Here is a 22,924-nt window from a genome sequence, read left to right as displayed (position 1 = left end):
TCACTTCCATGGTCTGGGGTTCATCTTGCTTCCTCTCCGGTCAAGCAGCTCACTACAAAAACTAAACACCTTAAATATTCAAGGGCTAGAAAAGGGCATAATTAATGCTCTCAACAGTTCAATTAACAGCTCATCTGTCAGAACGGCTGCCAAAAGAGCTGTGCTTAGGTATGAGGAGAAACTGGGAGTAACCCGGGTGTGACACTCAGGGTGTGTAAAATGGCTTTGAACTGTCAGATAATTTATTGAAGCAGATGAGTCTCTTTAAGGGTTCTGGGTCTGCACTGGTAAAATCTTAATCATGCCTCATGATCTGAACACTATAATGGAAATAAAGTATTTTAAATATAAATTCTGTTGTGGACTTGAAAAGCCTCCCAAGGAACCTGAGCATGGTATTGTGCTCTCAAGGTTTCTGCACTGGAAAAGAAGATGTATCTTGCATGACTTTTCAGTCTAATTCCTTATGTTTTTAAAACAAACTGTTCTGCCCTGTGTTGTCCCATGCCTCCCCCCCTTCAGATAAATGTGTTTCTAAAAAGCACGAGACTTGGACAAGATAAAATATTGATTTTTCAACCTTTAAATACTTTTTAATGAAGTATTTCAGTGTCCATTGAGCAGAGTGCAGCTGGTAAATACAGTGAACATAAATGTTTTTGAGTTTGAATCATATCTGACCTCCAGAGGTGACCTTTCTTGCAGTCATTTGCACCCTCTTTGCAGTTTGCAGTGTCCTCCCCGTCTTGCTTTCATCCATTATGGATTTTCCCTGTCGGCAAGATTCTCTGCTGCAAGGAGGATTCAGTAGAAGCTGAGCTTCTTCAGTAAAGGCCAGATATTTCAAATAGTATTGAAAACTCTAGGGAATGCTGACACATTTCAACTTGCTTTTAAGACCTAGAGTCTCCAATCCTTTTTAGAAAGAGGATTTAGAGTCTCTCTGAGAACTTTTGAAATTTTTATGAGAAACCTATGGAAGACATTTCTCTGTACAACTCTTGTATTGCATTTTTTTTCAGTGTCTGTAATGAGTCTAAAACGGTTTTTGCTGTTACTAGCACTTGGGAAAAGTGTTCACCTGTTCCATCCCAGGCCAGCACAGAGGTATTTTCACAGCATGTCGTCAGTCTACTCAGAAAAAAACAGTGAAGAGGTATAGCCTTGTTTCATAATGGAGTAATTTTAAATTAAAGCTATTAAAGTCATCTTGTGACTGCTTCCTAAGATATGTTTATTGTACTCATGTTATCCTGTGCAATCTCTAGCAGCTGCCAAACCTCCGTTTTCTTAGGAAGGGCATTGGTTGAGAGCTGTGAACCCGAGCTATGATGCTTCTGCTATTTTTTTGTGGTTTTACCATCCTCCTCCCATTTAGTTCTGACTTCAGCGTGGGTACAGTCAGTGATCCCATGCCTCAGGCTGTATAATACATTTGGGCTAATAAAGAAAAATAGCAGATCTTAGGGAATCTGTAGCACATCTTAGTGAAGTCCTGGATTGTTTTCTGTGAAAAACAAATTCAAAACCAAAGAAATCAATGCTGGCAACAAAAGGCAGCATTGACAAACTAAAGGAGCCCAAGCCATTTCTGCGCAGCGAGGCTGAGGGGAAGGCGGGCTCGGGCTCGTTTCGGTTCGGGTTCGTTTCGGTTCGGGCTCGGACAAAGGCTCGGCAGGCTGTGGCTCGTGCTCGGCTGCGCTTGGGCTCGTGTTCGGCTCAAGTTCGGATCTGCTCGGGCTGGGCTCGAGTCGGGCTGGGCTCGAGTCGGGCTGGGCTCGAGTCGGGCTGGGCTCGAGTCGGGCTGGGCTCGAGTCGGGCTGGGCTCGAGTCGGGCTGGGCTCGAGTCGGGCTGGGCTCGAGTCGGGCTGGGCTCGGCTCGGGCTCATTTTCACTCGGTCTCTGGCTCCACTCCGCTCCGCTCGGCTCCACTCGGTCTCCGGCTCGCCTCGTTTCCGCTCGGCTTCCCTCGGCTCCACTCGGTTTCCGGCTCGACTCGGATCCGCTCGCCTCAGGCTCACGTTCGGCTCGGGCCGTCACTCTCCGCGGCCCGCGCCGGCCGCGCCCTGCCCCGCGCGTGCGCACAGCGGGCGCCGTTCCGCACGCGGGTGGTGTGCGGCGGCGCAGGCGCGGTGGGGCGGCAGCGGGGGTTCGGCGCCGGCCGGCTCGCTGGGCCCGCCCCGCTACCCCCGGCCCCCGCCCGCCGCGCGCCCGCCATGAGCCCGCGCCCGCCGGCCTGAGGCGCCGCCGGTGCCGGAGCGCTCCGCCAAGATGGCGTGTGTGCTGGAGGCGCCGCTCCGCATGAGCGTTCTCTCGGTGAGTGCCGCGGGCCGGGCCCTGCCTGACCTTGGCCCCCGCTGGGCCCTTCTGTCCGGCGGCGCCGGGAGCGGCCCTGGGGCTGCGCCGGGAGCGGGGGCGGTGCGGGCGGCGGGGCCGCGCTCCTTCCCTCTGTTCCCCGCGCCGCAACTTCTCCTGGCGCTGGTTTTCCCCCTACGAGGATCCCGTTCCGTGGCTCCGGAGGCACCGGCGCTCTGGACGTGTCGTTCGCTGCTGACACGGTTCGGGCTCGCCGGCCCCGGGCAGCTGCAGCTCGGCACGCGGAGGGCCCTGGCGCTGTCGGCGCTGCCCTTCCTCAGGGGCTGCGGAGCAGGGCTGGCGCTCCCAGGTGGGCTCGCAGCCCGCCCCGATTCGGGGGCTGTGCCGGTGCCGGAACCGGGGCTCTCTCCTCGCAGCGTCCCGGCTCCTGCGGCAGGGAGGAGTCGCCGTGCTGCGGGAGCCTCTGACAGCCGCCTTCCCTTCCCCGGGGACGGCCCAGGGCGCGCAGCGGTCCTGCTGCATCGCACGCGTGCTGGGAGCAGCGACGCAAAAGGTGCAGCCCGGGTGCTCCCCTAAGAGCGGAGGGTTGGCGCTTTTCCTTCTCTTTGAAAAATTCGTGTTGGTTAAGAGATCCGTGAAACTGATTATGTCGATAAAAGAAGACTTTTTTTGGGGAGGACTGCCTGCATATGAATACCCTTCTACATATTGCAGATCTCGTAGCTGGTGGTGTAGAAGCCAGGATATTTTAGAAACAGAAATCTACGGGATCTTTGAAGTCTAGAAGAGTTTTACACGTAAATACATAGGTCAGATAGCTAAAAGTCTGTTGTTGTTCTCAAAAATGCTGTCTTCGGTTGCACAGTGAAAGTGTATCTGTAGGATTTACGTGGCATAATTTAATAGTGTTTCTGGAGACAAAGGAGCCCTGCTGCCTCTAGATAATTCTTCTCTGTGATGTGAGACCACAGGCAAGAAGCTGCTGGTGCCTCTTGACATCGAGATGGGGAAGCAGGAGTAGATTCAGCCCCATAGCAGATACTTGCTAAAGCAAGGAAGAGTTTTCAATTCCCTTAGAGCTTCTCTCAAGGAAAATTCATAAAGAAAAAATGGGCAAAGCTTAATGAAAAGAGAGCTGGTGAAAAGAAAAAAAAGGTGAGATAATGGAAACACACCTTGGCAAGTGTTCGTGAGAACCTGCAGGGAAAATTCCCTTTGCCTTTCCCACCCTTGTATTTTGGAATGCTTGCCATCTCTGACTTTGGATCTTCTCAAAAGGAATAACAAATCAGTGGTGCATAAGTGTGTAGCTTACAAGCATGGTCCTGTTCCGAGAAGAGAATTTGCTTTGTCTTATACAGCACTATGAGAATGTTGTGGGCAATACTGTCCCATTGAAGGTGTGTGGCACAGGCTTTGAAATGTAGATATGTTGTGGCAAAGTAAGTTACAGAAAAATGTCTTGTTAGGAGCTTCCCTCTTTTGGAGAGCTTGTTTGTGGGTATGATTCTTGAGCAACATTAACTGCTCTTTGAAACTTTTTCTTCCAGGTTTTTTTATTCTATATAGTAATTAAACATAATAAAATTGCAATTCAAGGCAGTGCTGATAACTGCAGTTCATAAATATCTCTCTGTTAACTTGCTTTGACAGTTGCCATGTTGTCATCTACGTTAAGCACCTCATCTTCTCTAGATTACACTTGAACACAGTGTTATCTTTGTGTGATGTTGCCCAGCAGTAATGCACTGCACATTTAAATATAATTCTTTGGGTTCCCTGCCTCTTGCCTGGGAAGTTTTGTAGACTTGCTGCTGCATAAGCCATTGTATGAATTGATACAAATTATTGCAATTGTTTGCTCTCTCTCTGCAGGAGGTCACAGCCAGTAGCCGCCACTATGTCGATAGATTGTTTGATCTCGATCCCCAAAAAGTCCTGCAAGGTGTCATGTAAGTCATTGAAACACTCTTGGGCTCTTGGTTGTGCATAGGGCAGGTGTACTTGATCCTACTAGAGTGATAGGTCAAGGGCAAGAAACTCTTCCTATGTTTTTTTTGAGAAATGTAGTTGGCAAATCTTTATACAAATATGTCAGTATTGATGTAGAGATAGTATTGATATAGACTCTCACTCTGTAGTGCATATGGTTTATAACACAGCCTCCCAGTTGCCAGAAATGAGGTTAAACATTCTGTGAGCACTGAAATTTTTTTTGGATATATTTATGCCTTTTGGCCATGTTTTGCTCCTCTTCCAGGTCTGTTGAGACTCTTTTTTTCTTACTGCACTGCCAAGTCAGTGTACCTGCCTCTTACTCTTTCCCCTGCTGCCATGCCTGTGTGTTTGCTTTGACTTTTTTAGTGCTTGGCTTCTGTCTCCCCATGGGAACTGCAAGCTGCAAGAGAATGCTTCTGTAGACCTGAATTTGGATGCAAGTTATATTTCAGTACTTGTGTTTCATGCCAGCAGTCAGGGCAGTGACTGAGAGGGTGAGACAAGGAGCAGGAGTGAAACTGCAGCAAAGCTCTGGTTGTTCCCTTGCTGTCCTTGGGCCATGAGCTTTCCATTAGAATCACTTTTCCAGCAAAGTGGCAAATGAGAGGCCTTGCCCAGGACTGACTTTGGTGATGGAACCAGACCTTTTTGGGTTTACCAGTAGCTTGTTGGCTGTGGCAGTCTAATAAAACACCAGGAGAAATCAGAGGAACAAATGGGTCAAATAGCCAAGAATGTTGGTTGTGTTGCTTAGCATGACTTGAGGTGTTCCCCAGTAGCAGATGAAAACAATTATTCCAAATGTCCAGGGGCAACATGTCAGTGTCCCTTTAAAATATATGAAGAACACAGTCTAGGTAAAATTGTCCTGGAAGCTTTTTTGATTGGAATACCCCCTTTCCTGCATAAGAACTTCTGATACCCTGCTGTAACTATGAACAGGTTCTTAACTCTGCTCTAGGAGAGTCTGGTTTTGCTTCCACCCCTTGGCCTTCTTAGTCCCCTCCTCATAAGGGTGGTGGGGTGGTCCTGGGGAAGGAGATGTCTCATCCAGCGCCCCAGTGGGGTGACTTGGCCCCTGTTTTCTCCCTGGCAGATGCTCTGAGCCATGGCTGGTGCTCCATCCCTGCTCTCCTTCCTTTTCAAAGGACTGGAGCCCACAACCCTTGGTAATCTCTTCCCTATCTTTTGATATGTTATTCTTCTTTTGCAGTCTAACTGATCTCCCCAAAACAGGAGTTTCAGGCAGTATCTTTGTCTTGAGTAACATCTGAAATTGGTCATCTTGTCCACGGGTGTCAGTGGATTCTATGCTGAGATCCTTTCTTGTATTTAAAGATAAGAAAATATCAATTTATTTCACAAAATTTCTCACAGGGTAGATTTGGATGGTAAAACTATTTGTGATGCTCTGGCTGAAATCTTAATTGTGGGAGTATCTTTACTGACTCTGAGCCAGTCCTTTGTGGCAGATGTGTTGTTTTTGAAATATTGGTGGGTGGGTGTGTGACAGTCCAATTTAGAAAAATTTATATAAAAGAATAAGTATATGAAAGAATATAAAAATGTATATAAAAGATGGAATTTAGAGTAGTATATGTATTAAAAATTTCTGTCAGTCCAGGATTCTTTTTGGGCAGAAAAGTACTACTTTGTCCTTCTTTCTTTGATTTCAGGGTATATGCAGAGGTATTGAAATTAGAATGATCTGGTATTTGGGGTGGAGTAGGAAAGGATTAAAGTTTTTCCAGAAGTACCCGTCAGAAGCTTTACCAGATATGCTGCATCCTTTGCAGAAAATCTTTGTTTCCTAAGATGTGCTGGTTTTTCCCTGCATCCTGGCTGGAAATACTGATGACCTAGATTTTTTTATTTTGATTGATGGAACTGTATGAATATCAAGGATCAGAAAATGGGCTGTTGTAAGAGGCTTTGTTTCTGCAGATTGTCTTCAGTTACAATAGTCCTGTTTTTTGTATGCTTGAATGAATAACTTGGGCTTGGGGCTTTTTTTCATTGCATCCTTGTAATTATAATGAAACCAAACTTATGAATGAGCTTTGATAAAGGTAAAATGTACCTAAATGCTTCTTGAACTTGAAAATCATGCCAGTCCAGTTTTCATCTTGTAACTTGAGAAAGCTTTAATTACATATTCTGAAAGTATTTAAATGATTAAAATCTATTTTTTTTTCCTTTGCTTTCCCATGAATTTTCAGAGAGGTGGTGTTCAGAGTTTTCCTTGTCCAGAAAATAAAGCTTTACCTGGTTAGGAGTACCTGTTTAATTTTCCTTCTAATGAGAAAATAGAAAACATTTCCTTCAATAGACACACATCCATAGCTGCATGTGTGTCTATTGATCTTATTTCAAAATACCAAGTTTCTTACAGAACTTCTGTTCACATGATTTCTATCCTGCTCATCTGGGTATGGACAGTGGGTAGGATGGGGAGAATGGTACCTACCACTAAGTCCTGAAATTCTGATCAGGATTTGAAAAGTTGAGATGACTACTGCCTTTTTTACTGTACCTGGTAGGGCACTAAAGTGTTCAAGGCCCATCTCCATACCCCCATCTGTGTGGCTGTGTGTGCATTTGCCTTCTATTTACTGTCTTTGGAGATGAGAAAGGTTACTATAGTGGTTTCCTTCTGTAAACATGAACTCTACATTGTGGCCAGGCTTATGCTTGAGAGGTCTTTACAGGTTTGCTTTGTGTCTCCTCAGGTGCTCCTGTGACCCTTTCCTCTTGCTGTTGTAGAGCTCAGGTTTTCTCCAGTGTGCCCTGAGTGCATTCTGCAAGGTCAGCACTGATGTCAGGTGTGCAGCTATCGAGTGCAGCTCGTGTTGGCAGTGCATACATTGCCTGACACAGATACTGCAGTGCATTAAAGGCTGTGGTCTCTCAGAGGTTCTCTTCAATGTTTTGCTGTTATTGGCAGAGGAACAGAACAGAGGTGGCTCTGTAAATTTCTGTGTTTTTATGAGAGCTTCATTTGTCCCAGGTTTGTTCCTGCAACATCATCTTCTGCTTTGCAGTATTTTATTTCTTTTATTAAAAGCATTTCTGGGTTGTGATCCTTAGACTGTCATTTGCTTTTCACCTGCTGTTAAGCCCAGGACCACATTGTTCAGGTGCAAGACTGATACCTGTTTCTATCCTCTAATTTATTTGCTGGTAGGGGGCTTCTTTGAGAGACATTTTATCACGCTTACGTTTAGCCTGGTGCCTTCAAAGTGGCAATATATCATTTTATGGAGAACTCTGTAATCCCACCTCAAGGCTGCTTTTGAAAGGAGCATCCTTCCTGACAAGCCTGGCTTACTCAAGGTTCCAGCTGTTTCTCATCAGACTATTCCTCAGCAGTCAGAGGGTGTCATCCTTTAAGACTTGTAAATTACCATCTTTGTGGTGCACTGAGAATTCCTGTGCTACTGCTGTTCCTGTCCTTTATGACCAGTAGGAATTAGAAGACAAGTGTTTTCCAATCTCGTGTGAGCATTTTATTTCTCAGCACAATGAAAGAAACATCCTATAGAAATGGCACATGGTCCTCACACTGTGTGTTTTGAATCCAACTATCAGTAGTTTGGGTCTGTAATAAATGTTCCAGGCACAGGTTTAGATGGCTGTGTAATAGTGTGCTGTGTTCTCAGCTATGGCTGTTGGAGGGATCATCAGTGCAGTGTTCACACATGCCCACAGCAAAAATTCTGTGAAATATGAGACGCAATAACTTCATGAAGTGGGAAGAGAGGAAATTCCCATCTCAGTTATCCCCCTTCAGATGGCTGTGAAGAGGCTACTTCTGCTTCTTGTTCTTGTCTGTTAAACAAACTTTCTGTAACACTAAGTGATGAACAGCATTTGTTTCCACATTTTGCATCCCAAACAGCTGCATCAGATTTTCAGTCTCAGTGGTCACTTCTGCACCTCAGTTTTCTGCAGGAGCTGTTCTGGTTTTGTGCATATTCCCTTAGCTCAGTGGAAACAGAGAGCAATCCTTAGTGGGCTGTCATAGTTTGCCCTGTACATTTTGGTCAATTCTGTTGTCTCCTAGACAGTACACTGTAGTAAGTGCATATCCTGTATGAAACTTGGAGGTGTTATTGGCTAACAACAAGTGATGTAATTTTTTGAAGCATTGTTTTTGTGCAGAGTCATTCATGTGTTAAGGGAAGAGTCTCCCGAGTCCCTCATAGACGCTTTGTAAACTGCAGGATGGGCTCTTTGTGGCTTGGAGCTGGGAAGCTGCAGGATCTGACAGAAACTGGAGCAGGTTTAGGTGGTGCTGGGAGCACTGCTCAGCTTGTTGGTTTTTCCCTTTCAAGAGGTGAGCAGTGAAGGAAGGCATTTTGGAAGGAGAGAAGGAACTGAAGGGCTTAAACATCTAGAATTAAGTAGTGCTTTGTGAAGAGGGGCTTTCAGTGCAATGGTTTTTGTAGTCAGGTGTAAGGATGGTGTAGACAGAGGGAAGAGAGAGAGATGCACTTAAATGCAATTGTGTTCCTGTCAGAGAGAAAAGGTGCTCTCACTTTTGCACGCTTTTATAATGCAGCAAAAGATGCTTATGCAGAATAGGTTTTTTTTTAGCAAGTAAATTGTTATGTATTGTAACTCCTGGTATAATATTTAGAGGTGGGGTAAACATCAGGTGTACCTATGATACTTGGCCATCTTCAGCCTTACAGGGATGTTTAATATTTCAAGGCTTGCAGTGACTGCTCTGAGCCTATGAGAGAATGATGGTTATTGACTCTGTTTCACTGCTGCTTTTGAGATGGCTGTGAAGCCACTTTTCTCCAAAACCCCTCTGTTGATACTATCCTCAGTGTAATGATACTGTTCCTTTGATGTCTTGAGGCTCAGAGTTGGATGAGGGAGGAGGAGCAGCCTCTGACAGACTGGCTCTTGGAGCTGTAGAGAATGGGGTGAGCATTGGTCGCAGGTGTCCTGAGGTGGGACTCAGTAGCAGACCTCAAGCTGAGCCCAGCTGAACATGACATGGCCATTCAGAGTTTACTTTCCCCGTATTAATCTGTTATACAAAGGGAGTGGCTGCCTGCAAGGGAGGGTGTAAGCAGCAGGCAGCTGGGGAGAAATAATTCTGCCCTTTGGGAGTGTTGTCAAGACTGAACTTGGTGGTTGGGCCTGAGGGATATGTGCCACAGAGCCAGAAATGCTGCTGAGTTTGTGATTCTTCATATTTGGCATTGGAGTTTTTTGGTTCCAAGCTGCTTGTTGGCACTGATTGGAATCAGTATTAAAAAATTTTGAATTTAGTAGCTTTCCAAAAAAGCTCATTTTCTATTTGCTGTATGGAACTTTTATGCTAATGTCCTGTAAAGGGCTGGTGTTTGTAGCAACATGCAAAGGACAGTACTCTGTTTACCAATTAATTTGTGTACTAGATGATTCAGCTGACTTTAGTATGTGTGCTGTGTTGCTGCTGCTGAGCTGATAATGTCAATTGTTGAGATTCTTTTCTTTGGGGATTGTAACAGGACGGCTAGCTCATAGAATTACTTGCTAAAATATACTTCAAACAGGCTTTATCTCAAATGCCCAGGAACTCCAGAATGAGAGAGTTTATGGACATACAGATGTTAGGGGATTTCTGTTCTAATGAGAACTTAGTAAGAGCCATTTGAAAAAGGGAATTTAGGCTTGACTAGGCCAGTACATCATCTTAGCTCTGATAGCTCTTTGGAGATAAAAATCGGAGGTTTTGCTTCATGACAGAAGGACTTTAGATTATTATAATCTAATGGGTAGCAGCTATGTTAAATTAATAGGGTTTGGTGATCCTTTGGTGGTTGTTGGCCTAAGGTGCAGTGGACAGTGTCAGACAATATTCCAAGCTCACATCTAGAGCAGCCAAACACATTCTGCAAGGCCGTTTTAAGGTATTTTCCTGTCCTGAATGAAATTGTAAACTTCTCCATGTGGATCACTTGTGGTGGGCAACATTCTGTAGATGAAGAGTGGTGATCTTAAAATGGGACAGTGGATAAAAGTAACTTTAAATTAAGGGAGAATGTATGAAGAATAGTGCAGTAAAAACATAGTGTTACAGATACCTCTCATTTTAATGAAATTTCATTTGATTTTTGCTTAAGCACTGCTAAATGCTGAAGGCAGTCCTTTATACTGGGAAGTGAAATGTTCTTGGGGGTAGATAGAGACAGTGAAAAAAAAAAAGGTACCACAGTTACTTGTATTTGATACTTTGGGTCATTCATGTGAAGCAGCAGTGGTGGAGCTGCTCTTTTCATGTGGTTTGGCTGTTTCGGGACAGTTGTGAAAGTAGTGTTTTGCTGATCTGGCGTCACAGAGCAGGGATTTTCTCAGTGAGGATTTGTGAGAGTTCTGCAGAGCTGCAGCTGTTTTCCCCACACCTCTGTTGGGGTAATTCTTTACTCTTAGAACCTAATGTGGTTGAATAGTAGAGATTGATGCTGAAATTGAAATGCTGATAATACAGAGCTCTCTCTAGCTATAGTTCGTGTGGTTTTGTTGGTTTGGTTTTTTTGGTTTATGTAGGTTACATAATATCAGTTAGCTAAACTCCCATCCACCACTAACTTCAAGCACTTTAAATTTGGGTTACATTGTTTTTAAAGCTGAGTGAAGTAAATTGTCTATATATAGCATTACTGATCTCATGCAACTTGTAGCACGATATCTAGGCTCAGTGCAAAGGATGAGACAATAAAATGTGCTTGGGAGAGGTGGGAAAAGAAGCATTTCTCTTTTTTCAGTCCAGGTAGAGACTGGAAAGGAGCTTGAGTTGAAGCTGCAGCCAAAGACATGGAGAGCTGACATTGTTAAGCTTGATCAGAAGGGCAGCACGTGAATTGACTGATGTGAACTCCTATGTGGAAGTGAAGGTTTGGTATGAGAGGTTTCTTCAGTCTGTCACACACAGCGAGAGGAGCACTGGAAAACAGCATGAATTCAGAGTAGGAGTAAGCTATCAATATCTCTAACTACAGGTATGGGTCACTGAAACACTTGTCTTTCTGTTTGGTAGATTTTCTTTGTCAGGAATCTTATGACACGGTAAGTTGCCTCTCCAGAGGATACTTGAGATAAGAGTTCAAGCATTTTCAATGGCATTGCAATATGGAGGAGTTGGACTGAACTATCACTTTTAGCACTGTGTGTTAAATTCTACTGTTCTGCAGTGCTGTAATTAGAGACAGGTGCTGTTTTTCTATAGCACTTTGATTTTATGCACTGAGACATCAGAATTAAGATTGAGAACAATCATGGATTGAGGGGCTTTTGTTTAAATGTTGTTTGTTTAGTTTGCACTGTGCGTTGATTGTGTCAGTTTCTAAGGACTTTTTCAGGGGAGTTGAGTAACATTGTCTTGATGTGCTGTTTTGTTCTCTCCTGTAAAATTATCTTTTTTGTTGTATCTACTAATATTTTTGAATGGGATTAGAAATCTTGAAACTTTGCTTCCCAACTTGATGATTGACCTTAAAAATAAGCTGATTTAGGACTTCTGGGGTTTGCTTGAGTTGGCAGGAGTTTGTAACATTTTATTCACTTGGTTGGACCAGGAATCATGTTAGTACAAACACTCCACTTACCAAAGGAGTAGAAAACAGCTTAATGCCATAGTAGTGTCCATCTTAGAAATTAATTCTGTGAGAATAGTGATGGACATATTTTCACATGCAAAAACTGGTCATTAATTCCTGAGGTTGTTTTGCATCTGTCTATAAAAATGGGAGACTGGAGGAAAGGGAGCAGGAGGAGAAGGAGACAAAAGCTATAGGAAGCGTAATTGTCCAAACTTAGGTCCTCCACAATGGGCTTCTGGCTGTAGTCCAGCCATTATAGGTGCCATTTGCTTATATGATCCTGAAATTTAGAAACTCTCATGCAGTTGGGGCAGCTGGTTTTTGTCTGAGCTGTGTCCCTGGTACCTCATGTACCAGCTGCCAGTGCCTCAGCTTTTTAGAAAGTTGCATTTTGAGTTTTTGAAACCTTTGAGAATGCTGCTTTGTGTCACTCTATTGTTGGTGACTTTGGGCAGCTCCTGGTAGATAAATCTCCAGCCCTGACTGCTTTGTGTTGGGAGCCTCATCAGGCTGCGTAACTGGCTCAGAATCTTTTGGAGCTATTTCTTGCTAAAAGTGAAAGCACTGGCTGGAGGTGCCCAGGGCTACTTTTCCTTCTGTGATTGTTCAGGTCATGTTTGACACCCTTCTCTGTCTAGGAACCCCTGAGATATGTCTCCCTGCTGTTCTCAAAAATCGTAAGATGAGGAAATGTCATGCAGGCTGTTTATTTCCTCCTCTTCTGTGAAGTTCCTGTGGCTGCTTCCTCAAATCACTCTGGCTCATTTCAAGATCTTTTGTGTTGCTGTGGTGGAAGGTGACGTAGGAAAGCTCCATGGCTTCCTAACAGAATTTTGTATTTGGTCTGTTTGTGCTTGATTTACTATATTTAAAAATGGAGGTAGAGCCAAATTGTCACGTGGGTGTCCTTGTATCCATGCTGCTTTCTCAGGATTTCTTTTGCAGGAGAGATGCAGATATGGGGGCTTACTGGGGATGCTGTGAAAGTCTCTTCTTTCTCAGTTAGGACCTGAGCTCACTCTTCTGTTTCATTGGGGTTTTATTCTATGGAGGGAGTCCCAAACTTACAACTGACTTCATGAAGATGTTGAACTTCAGTAACTTCTGCATAGGATGAAGGTCAGCGTCTCAGCTTCCTTCTGCAGTAGTAATTTTCATTTACTACTAATTTTCTCAGGATGTAGACATTTAATAATGTTGGTTTTTATTGGTTTGTTTTCATCGAAACTGAAAGACCATATTTTACAAACTGTTTTATTTAATATAATTTCTTGCTTATCTGAAGTGGCTATATCTGGTGTCTTTAAACAATTACACACTAAATATTAGAATAAAACCAGAACTTCATACACAGTTGGCAAATTAGTTCCTCTTGTAACTCTTGTCAAGCTGTATTTAGATGGAAATTAGTTTAATGTAGTCCTGAAATATTTTAAACACTCATGCTGTGTTCATATACTAGCATGCACTGCACTTTATTTATAGCTATTTAATTGAACTGATTGCTTTTGGGTTCCTATGTTCTGAAACATTGTTAGAGCTGATAAGCATCACCCAGTATTTTTTTCTGCTTTTCTCAAGTTTGTAGGAAGAGAGTTAGTCTTGCTGATTTTCCAGTCTCTAAGTTGTTTCATAACTTAAAGCTTGGATTGGTCGCAGGGTTGAGCTGATGAAACAATATTTTTATTTCTTTAAGAAGCAATAAGAGATTGAAAAAGCTGGTTTTTAGCACTTCAGGAAGCAATATTCCCAAGCACTTAGCTAGGATCTCTGCAGTATTTTATTGTTGGCAGCTTATGTTATTCCTTCTTGCAGTTTTTTTTTTTTCCATGTAAATTGCTTTATTGCACTATAATGCATCTCAGCATAAATATCAGATTTTAAATCTATGCACTAAATTGATTGTAATTCAGGTTATTTTGTTAAATGATTTGGAATTTAGTTTGAATCTAAACTATAGGATTTAATATGCAGGATATTAAACAAACCCCAAACCAAAAACCCAGCCAACCTCAAATGCATCTTAAGGGCTCTGTTTTGTGTAACTCCAGGTTTGTCTTTGAACTCTTCACAGAGTTGCTGTTCTGAGCTGAGAAGCTCACTAATGCCAAGGTGTTCTGGGTGCGGGTGCCAGCTCTGAGTTTTTCTTGGGAGGCTCCTCTGGCTGTGCTGGTGCGTGGCAGCCAGCTCATAACCTGAGCTTGGAGCTGGGAATTGGAAAGGCTGGTTCTCCCTCTGGATCATGGTCCTGTCACAGGTTAGGCCTGGAGCCACCACAGATGTGTTGTTCTTCTGAAGTTCTCATCTCCCTGTAACTGCATTGTTACTGCTGCTCCCTTCTTCCTGATGCCGAGGACTCCTTTGCACGGAGGAAATGGGAGCAGGGTGCCTGACATTTGGAAATAAAGTGGGTGTTAGTTTTGGACTCAGTTTCTGAGGTTTCTTTGTTACCTCTCCTACAAGATAGTGATCTTTGCTACTTTTGTTCCTTGGATGTATCTCATGATGTCTTGGATCTGAAATCAGTCAAGCTTGAACTTGTTGGTGGTTATGTTCTCAAATAAGGGAGTTGCCCTCAGTTTTTCCAAGTTTTATGATTCACCAAGGACCTGGTAGTCTAGGACAGCATGTGGTAGCTCCTTACTTCTTAGGCAATTAGCTTCCTGATCAGGAAAATCTCTATAAAATACCACATGGAAATACATAACTATTTTTCATAGTACACAAAAAAAGTCTACTACTATGCAACATTCAAATATGGCATTTTAAGGGTGTTCTTGCTTTCCATATCCATGGCTCCCCGTGTATTGAATAGGGTCACTTCTGTAGGTGGCAGCTTGGAAGAGAGAAGTGTGGCAAAGAACTCAGGAGTGCCATAATGCACACAGATGTGGGGACATTTGAGTCTTGTCTCTGACAGGTTTTGGTCATGTTGCCAATCTGAAGGTATTTGACTTGCCTGATGGGTTGAAGTTGGTCAAATGTACACGTGTTGGAGCTGTCAGAAATCTCAAGCTTGTGCTGTTTCTTACCTATCTGACATAACTTTTCTGAGGAACTTTATGAACGTGGAATAGAGAAATTCATCCGAGTCATTTACAGATCAGGACTGTGCCCTCACTAACCCTCTCCACTGGAGTGTTATGGAACTTGGCCATACTCCTGCCACTTGTGAAAGGGTCTCTAAATCAAATTCTAATAAGCAATACTTACTAAATGGTTTTAAGGTTAACATGCTATTCTGTTAGGGATTGGGGCAGGAGTCACAAAAGCTGGGTAGTGTTGTTTTCAGTTTTGTTTGTTGTTTTTTTTAACACAAAATACGGTGTAAAATCAACTGAGCAGAGCATTAAAACATCACCAAAATCTGTTTGTTAATTTTCAGAGTGCTTGGTTAGAGTCTCCTCTTTAGCTGCCTGAGATGCCTTTGCAGATTGTGGATATGGTGCAGCTTTCCAATGACTGGTACCTCAGGGTAGCAGGGAGAGGCAGCCTCTTCAGAAGTCCTGGAGAGTGGCCTGAGCACTTTAGTACCTGAACTTGACACTTCTGTTGGTACAGTTTCCTTTATTCCTCTGAGACATTTGACCTTTGCTTCTGCCACTGTTTTGGACTGACTCTTGTATTTCACAAACTTTTAAAAATTACTTTTAATGTGAAGGGTTCAGCATAGAAACCACTGAAGTACTGTTTCTGATTTTAATGACAACTTCAACTCCATTTGTGGAATTTTCAGGGGCTTCCAGCTTAGCCTGTCTCCTGACCTTGCTCTTTCTCCTTTACTTCCTGCCTTGTGGTGTGAAGTTACCCACCTTAGGGAGACACAAGAGGAAGGTGCGGTATTTCCCGCTGATGCTGAGCTACGTGGAGCTGTGCTGGGCTGGCAGTTGCTGTTCAGTGATGGCTCCTTGGCAGGGGGGTTCCTGACTCTGCTGGATTCAGGTGTGCACAGAAGTGCAGTTTAGCTGCTTTTAGTGATGCTCCTGTGCTGGAACTCCGAGATCACAGGTAGACTTGGAGCTAGCTTGGAATTCCTCGAGTACTCTTGTGTATGCAAGGAGAGAGCACGTGGAGAAATTCAGGGAGAACAGGCAATTACCTTTTGCTAATTGAGCTTTATGAAGGTCCTGTTTGTGCCAGTAAGGCGTTGCCTGCCTTGGCTAAGAAGTTTTTCACAGCTCTAATGGAGAGAGTTGTTAAACTTGGGGCACTTGGGACAACTGCTTGGTGCAGTGAAATCTGCTTTTGCAGTGGACACCAAAGGACTGTATAGTGTTCCTGCTGGCCAGGGCAGATCTTACAGGACAGGGCTGCTCTACGTTTCTTAAAACTTTCAGATAGCAGCTGAGAGATATATAGAGGCAAGAAAACGTGCTCACTTAAAGCAACCACTAACACTCCCAAATTGTTTGAATAAATTATATGCATAGTGATTAACTTATCAGTTTTGCTTCTAACACCTTAAGAAATCTAGTTTTGGATTTTTGTTGATAAAGAATTACCTGAAGTTGATCTCTCTTTATTCTCTGCTCTTAAACTCTCCAACAGCTAGAAAGCTTCCTAGATATGAATCATCTTGATTTTCTGAAACCAGTTCTAAGTTGCAAGCTTGCTTTCAGATTCTCTGGATGTTCATGTATGCTCAGTGTGCTCATATGAAGACAAAAAAAGACAAGGTTGTGATAGTTTCTAGGATGTAGTAGCAATTTTCTGAACAAGGTTGCAAACCACATGTTTTTACAGGAGTTCTTAGTGTGTGCAACCAGTGTCCACTTTCCAAAGTGCTTCCTGTGTTCTGGTACCATAGTATGAATGCCTGTAATGTGTGTAACCTTGCAGTGACTCTCAGGTGGAAAAATGCTCTGGTTTCCACTTTATTCCTGAGATTTTGATGTACAGATGTTCAGGTGTCTTGGTGAAATACATGAGAGGAATCCTGGGGTGAAGAGGGGAGTAAAAGCCTGGTCTCTAGAGACTGGTGATGGTTCCTTTTTCTTAGCTTGCCTTTTTCTGCACCCACTAGACTATTCAGTTAATACTTTACCAATGTTTGACTTCCCAACCAATAGTGGGATTTTAAAATTGTTTTAGAAGTCTAGTGACTATATGGGCACAAAGAACCAGTATATCTAGTTTTTCTCAGTAATAAGACTTCTTGGTGTATGGTGTGCATGTGAGAGAGTTTGGGTTTTTGCTTAAATGCAGGAGTTGGGGTGTAGTGGAATCCCAGAGCTCTGGGGTGTTTTCCTGTGGGCTGAGGAAACTGTGCCCTGAAGCACTACCCAGTCTGTAGCTGCAGCATGGACATGTGGAATACTGCTTGATAAGCCTCATGGAAATAGTAAATTCTATAGATAAGCCCTCAGTACCTCAGCATAATTTACCAGGGTTTGTTTTTCTTTCTGGATTTACAGAGATATGAAAAATGCTGTAATTGGAAACAACAAACAAAAAGCCAACTTGATTGTTTTGGGAGCAGTTCCAAGGTATGTCCTTTGCTACTCTCCTTTTCACTGATTCACAGCAGGTCTGGAATAATGATCCTTCGATCACAGGCACTTTTTTGTTTTAACTTTGATTTTAGTTGACTGAATACTTTCTTCAACGTAACTGAGAGAGACTTGAAATATCTGTTAAACTCATGTATTGCAGAACAGGCTGCTGAGTAATGCTTTTTATGTAGAATTTCATAGAATTCTCTAAAGTAGTCTTGGTGTTTTTATTGAACTTTATCAGTTCAGGAATAAAATCTATTTTTTTGACATTGATATTAATGATGGATGGAAGTGGTTGTATCTTAATCCTGTTCTTCAGCCAATTGCCTGGTGAGTTCATAACTGAAAATGTGTAAGGTTATGTTAAAGATTTAATTTAAAATATTGAAAAACATCTAAGATAATTTGCTTGTCTGCTCCACTTGCTTCAGAGAATTAAAAGCCATTGATCATACTTTATTGTACCTTGCTGCTTCAGCTGATGTTAACATTTTCTGGACCCCGATTCCACTAGTACAAATTGAACAGGTAACTTTAGCTCCTAGACTGCTCGCTTTCATTTCATCCCTCTTCTCCTCCAGCTTTCTTTCAGCCTCAGATTGCAGCAATGGAGAGTGAAACCTTGAGGACTGCAGTCCTTGTGCTGTCATTGTGGCACCAACCTGTATCTTTTTTGCTTAAATGGCAACCAGGTCCCAAACTGTTCTGCCTGAGAGCTGCTGCTGCCTTGTCAAAAATGCTTTTTATTTGCAGAGTATCTTCTCACTGACAGACCTTGTGCCATGGCTGGCCCTTGAAATTCTCTAGGGATTAGCAGTGGAGCCACCCCCTGTACAAAACCTGCTGGATTATCTTCCCTTTTGACCAGATACAAACAGGTGCAGAGAAGACTTCGCAGGAGATGAAAATGGACATTTGTTGAAGATGATGAGAAATTTAAGGAATTTCTATCAGCAATGGGCCTTAAGGGGTTTTTGCAAGTCCTGCTGATTCTTCTCATTCCTATTTTAAAAGCTACAGAAGATCTTCACCTTCCAAATCTAGAATCTGCCTGTTCTTAAGTTTTGTGGGACTTCTGTTCCCTCAGTTATCCTGCTTTTTGCTGCTGCTTGTTCTGTGCCCAGTAAGGAAAATTCAAAAGTGCTTTTTTCTTCATTGTTGTTAATGCCTTCTGGCTGCCCAGGTAAATTATACAGTTAATTTACAACTGCAGAGAAATGACTGGCCCTGGGAAATGTTAAAAGGTGAACTATCACACTTGTCCTCTCTTCGGGACAAGTTATTCTCGAATGAGCGGAAGTCTCTTTAGAGATCTTCAGAGAAGGCTCTTGAGACTGGAGGAGTAGCTGAAATACATTGAGTTACTGTGACCAAAGATGATCCTCCCTGGCTATATCCTGGCATCATCTACCCCCAAGTGCCTTTCTTCAGGCTTTACAATTTCCTCAAGGTGTTGCAGGCAGACTTCACTAGATTATAGACTGTTTGCATTAGAAAGCTCCTTTGGTTGTTCTCTGTCAAGGAGGTGGGAATCCATTGGCTCTTTTGATGTGCCTTCTAATCAGTGAAGCTGGTGGAATACAGGGGCCTGTGGAATTCCATTCTGCAGAGCCAAGCCCCTCCCTCAGTGATGAGAGGAGTAACCAACCTGGCATTCTTCGGTTTAAGTCTTCAAGAAGAGTTTTCTTTTCACAGAGTTCAGTTGCAGGCTCTCATGGGAAGTTGATTCTCTTCTCTCATGGGAATTGTTAGAATTCTGCTGCTGCTTTGTCCTGTGGTTCAGCTTGTTATTTACTCATTTCTTGCTTCTCTCTCCTTCTCCAAGTATTCCTCCATCAAGCTTTCAGAAAATACTCTGTAGACCCAAGGACCCTCTACAGACCTGTCTCTCAGTGGAAAATAAAACAGTATGTTCAGATATTAGAACAGACTCGTACGGGGTTTGGAAACAAGTCTAGGAAGTATCTTTTGTTTGAAATCGGGCCAAATACTGCTGCTGGAATATATGAAATAGCCCTATTATTTTAAAATATTGCAAAGAAATGCAAAGTCCTTTGAAGATCTCCCTACAAAGGAAGCAGTTGCTGTGGGAGAATGGATGGAAAACACTCAGTGGCCCTCTGAGTGTTTGAGCTGGCTGTTCAGTGGTGTCATCTTTGGAAAGGGACATGTATCAATACCTTAAATGAATTTTTCTTGGGCCCCTTAAAGTTCAGTCTGACCTGTGGTCACCTCTGGACTGCTTGTTCTGAAGAGGATGCTAGGAAAAACAAAGTTGATGGAAGAAAGCTTGCAGAATTTCCAGGTCTGGAATTTAAAACTAAGAGGTGTTAAAACTGTACAAATGTGTGCACAGACTTGGCCCTGGATGTTTAGAATGGAAATAGCCAGCCTGTGTGTGGATTTTGTTTCCTAAGAAGTGATTTTCTATATCTCTTCCTAGAATCATAGAATTTCCATTCTCATGGAATGCTGGCCTTGGGCCCCTGTCAGGGCTGCAGAAATGTTACTTTTTGAAATTCTTGCTTTTTAATAGTAGTGCCAGAAAATAGAATTTTTAAAGTTTAGAAGGGAAACAGCCAAGTCCTTTCAGTGGCAGACCGGCTTAAAGCTAAGACAACAGCATTGGCAAAAATAGTTTCCTACTTGTACTGTCCTTCAGCCTTTTTTTCCTTCTACCCCACATTAGTGCTAGCAGAGACCAAGAAGTCTACAGGAATTGCTGGTGTGCCCCTCTATGCAGCAGTTCTATAAGAACAAATCCTGTAGCTTTTGTGTCTATCACCACATCAGACACCTCTTTGGTGTCCAAGTTCAATATTTAATGCTTTCTGTTAGTTCCTCTTACAGCCTAAATCTCAGGGAAATGATTGAATCATCAGTTCAAATGTAAATTGTGCTTTTCCAAGTCATCTTGACAGGGCTTCTTATCTACCAAATTGCTGTTCATCTAGTCTGTAGTTCTGATGGCTCCCAATCCTCTGAACTGTAAATGGCTCACAGAGGTGGAATTGGAAGAGAAAACCCTTCAGTGAAGTGAGCACGAGGAAGTTGCTGATAAGTCAGCATTGCAAGTCTGTGGAGCAGCTTTTGGTGCCTGGAGGGATGCAGCATTGCTGGTTTGCCATCCAGGCACCAGCAGGGGCTTTCAGTCCTGGGATAATTTCTTCCCTTCTTTCATGTGGGGGATGGCAGAGTACGGGGAAGGCAATGTTAAATTCCAGTGAGCAGAGCATAGTTCTGTCTTCCTGTTTGTTGTAGTTACCTGTTGAAGCTCTAATCTGTGTGATTTTGACAAAAGACTTCACCTGAATCAAATTATTGCTGACCTAAATATTGCTGAGAGTCCAATATTTTAAGTCTAATCCACTTCATTAAAACCTTCAGTTATTCCTTTGCTCCAGAATGAATAGTTTTTAAACCAAATCTTAATCCCAACCACACAGGGCCTTTAACAAAACCCCTAAATCATTCTTGTCCCTTACTGGAAATTATTTTCTACCTTCCAGCTGATACTCTATCACATAAAGTCAATTATTTGGCATTGTAAGGGGGTAGTGCACTTCTTCCCAAAGCTTTCTCTAGGTAGGTGCACCTCAAAGAATTTTAGTTAAATTTAGTTAATTTTAACCTTTCCCTGTCATTTATTAGTGATTCTGTTTAACTGTTGGGTTTTTAAATTTTTTAAATTTCTTTGGAGTACATTTTAAAGGCCATGTAGAACAGCTGAAGGACTCTTTACTCTTTTAATTCATCACTTGAATTTTGAGTTCTGCGCAGCAGAATTAGGTTGCCTATGGAAGTGAAAACTAGTAAGAATTTATTGGGATTTTAAATTGTTTCTAGGGCTGTAAACACACCAACATGAAATTTTATGTTTAATTTTATTGTTAAACATAATCAAATTCCTTCAGGCAGTGTTCTTTTAGAGCTTGCCAAAAGATTAAAAGATTGCTGCTTTGATATCTTTGTAACTTCATAAAAATGTTGAGAAGGGAAATGCTTTAGGTGGCTCTGCTCCTGGCAGTGCGGGTGAAAAGCCAAGTTGGTGTAACAGAGCTCTTCTCACAGAACCACCCTCTGTGCTTCAGACCATGTCCTACCTCCACTTCTTGTGCTGTGTTTGACTGCACTGAGACCTGCCTCAGCTCAATAATCACACAAAACGAACTCTCACAAAAAGCAGGTCTTGTTCTGTGGAGTTAAAAACAGGACAGATGAGCAGAGAATGGGGAGAGCAGGACTTGCCCTACAGCAGTGGGGAAATGTGCTTTGAAATGCTGAGGGCTTGCTGGGGTGACAGTGACACAGATCTCTATCAATAGGAGCTGGAAAACCAACCAGGACAGCCACTTCAAATGATTCCATGTTTGATCCTGCCTTGGAGCAAGGCCTGAGGATCTGTCGGAACTCCTCAAGCCTCCAGTGCTCCTCTGTGCCCACCTGATGGCCCTGGTGCCTGCAGGAGCTGAGGTCTGGCCTCTGCTGCGGGTGTTAGTAAATGTGCTGTTATCAGGTCTGCACATCTGGGACCTTCATCATCCCTGGCATGTTCCCAACTTGCTTCCAGGAACTCCATGCACTTGGACACAGTATTGTGAGGTCTGTCATGCACATTAGGGAGTGTTTAGTCCAAACTTCTTGGATGTCCTGAAGAGGTCACGACGCAATTGTTTCCGGATGCCTTGTTCTGATGTTTGTGCAGTGTGCATTGGCCTTTGCCGTCATGCACTCCCCAGGGTAGGGATCTGTGCACAGGTGCTGTGGTTTGCTGTCTTAGGGGAAGGAGCTTCACCTGCCATGCTGGTGTTTTCCAAGGCTTGCTTTGCTCTAGGGTGGTGGTGGGGAGCAGAGGCTCTCTCCTGTGCTTGTCCTTTGCTTTTCTTCAAATCAAGTCAGGAGTCAGGACCTGATTGCATAGTTAGACATGTCTTAAAGAGGGATAATTCTCTTCACAAAAATGATGTATTTAACTGGAACAAGGTATTCTTGTAACTCAGCTGTGGAGTACAGGTGAGTCAAGGCAAACATTTGCAGTCAGCAGAATTGTATGAGAGCTGTTGTTTAGAAGCTGTACTACCCCATATCTCTGAAGTGTCTGTTCTGATAGGAAAAAGAAAGTTGTTAATACAAGATGTACTTCTAATGCCACCTTTTCTAGTTTGTATTTTTATTAGAATTTTAACTTTCAAGTTTAAAAATACCATGTAGAAGGTAGCTTTAAGATACCTTGTGTTACTTGTTCTCAAGGAGATGGAAGAGTCAAATCTGTACAAAATTACTCAAAAGTGTATTCTTGACATCCTTCTTTCATGTGCTGATGGAGGATGTTGGCTGGTGATAAACTCAGTGAGACTTCAGTGTAATCTTTTTGTATACAGTGGAGAATTTCAAACTGCAGGTGAATGGGAAGTAAAAACAGCTTGATTTTTGGTATATGGTCACTCAGACAAAAACCTTTTAGAATTGGTTTATCTAAATGAACAGTAGTTGTTCAGATGGTGGTCATAAGCTGGC

General features: G+C 43.0%; 1 protein-coding gene across 4 annotated transcripts in view; it reads left to right on the top strand.

Annotated features, from left to right (window-relative positions):
* The first annotated feature begins 2,126 nt into the window (after positions 1–2,126).
* The window catches only part of ARMC8 (armadillo repeat containing 8), a 61,992-nt gene continuing 41,194 nt past the window's right edge, over positions 2,127–22,924 (top strand). For 2 of the 4 annotated variants that reach the window (XM_058843820.1, XM_058843817.1), the window contains exons 1-3: positions 2,128–2,316; positions 4,192–4,268; positions 17,327–17,398. In XM_058843820.1, coding sequence (XP_058699803.1) covers positions 2,272–2,316; positions 4,192–4,268; positions 17,327–17,398 — 194 coding nt within the window. In that variant the 5' untranslated portion in view covers positions 2,128–2,271. Of the gene's footprint in view, positions 2,317–4,191; positions 4,269–17,326; positions 17,399–22,924 lie in introns of all 4 variants that reach the window. The other 2 variants (XM_058843816.1, XM_058843818.1) reach the window with 2 other exon arrangements.

This window comes from Poecile atricapillus, chromosome 8 (assembly GCF_030490865.1).
Source record: "Poecile atricapillus isolate bPoeAtr1 chromosome 8, bPoeAtr1.hap1, whole genome shotgun sequence".
Classification (NCBI taxonomy): domain Eukaryota; kingdom Metazoa; phylum Chordata; class Aves; order Passeriformes; family Paridae; genus Poecile; species Poecile atricapillus.
The sequence above is the reverse complement of the archived record's forward strand: the minus strand, read 5'-3'. Positions and strand labels throughout refer to the sequence as shown.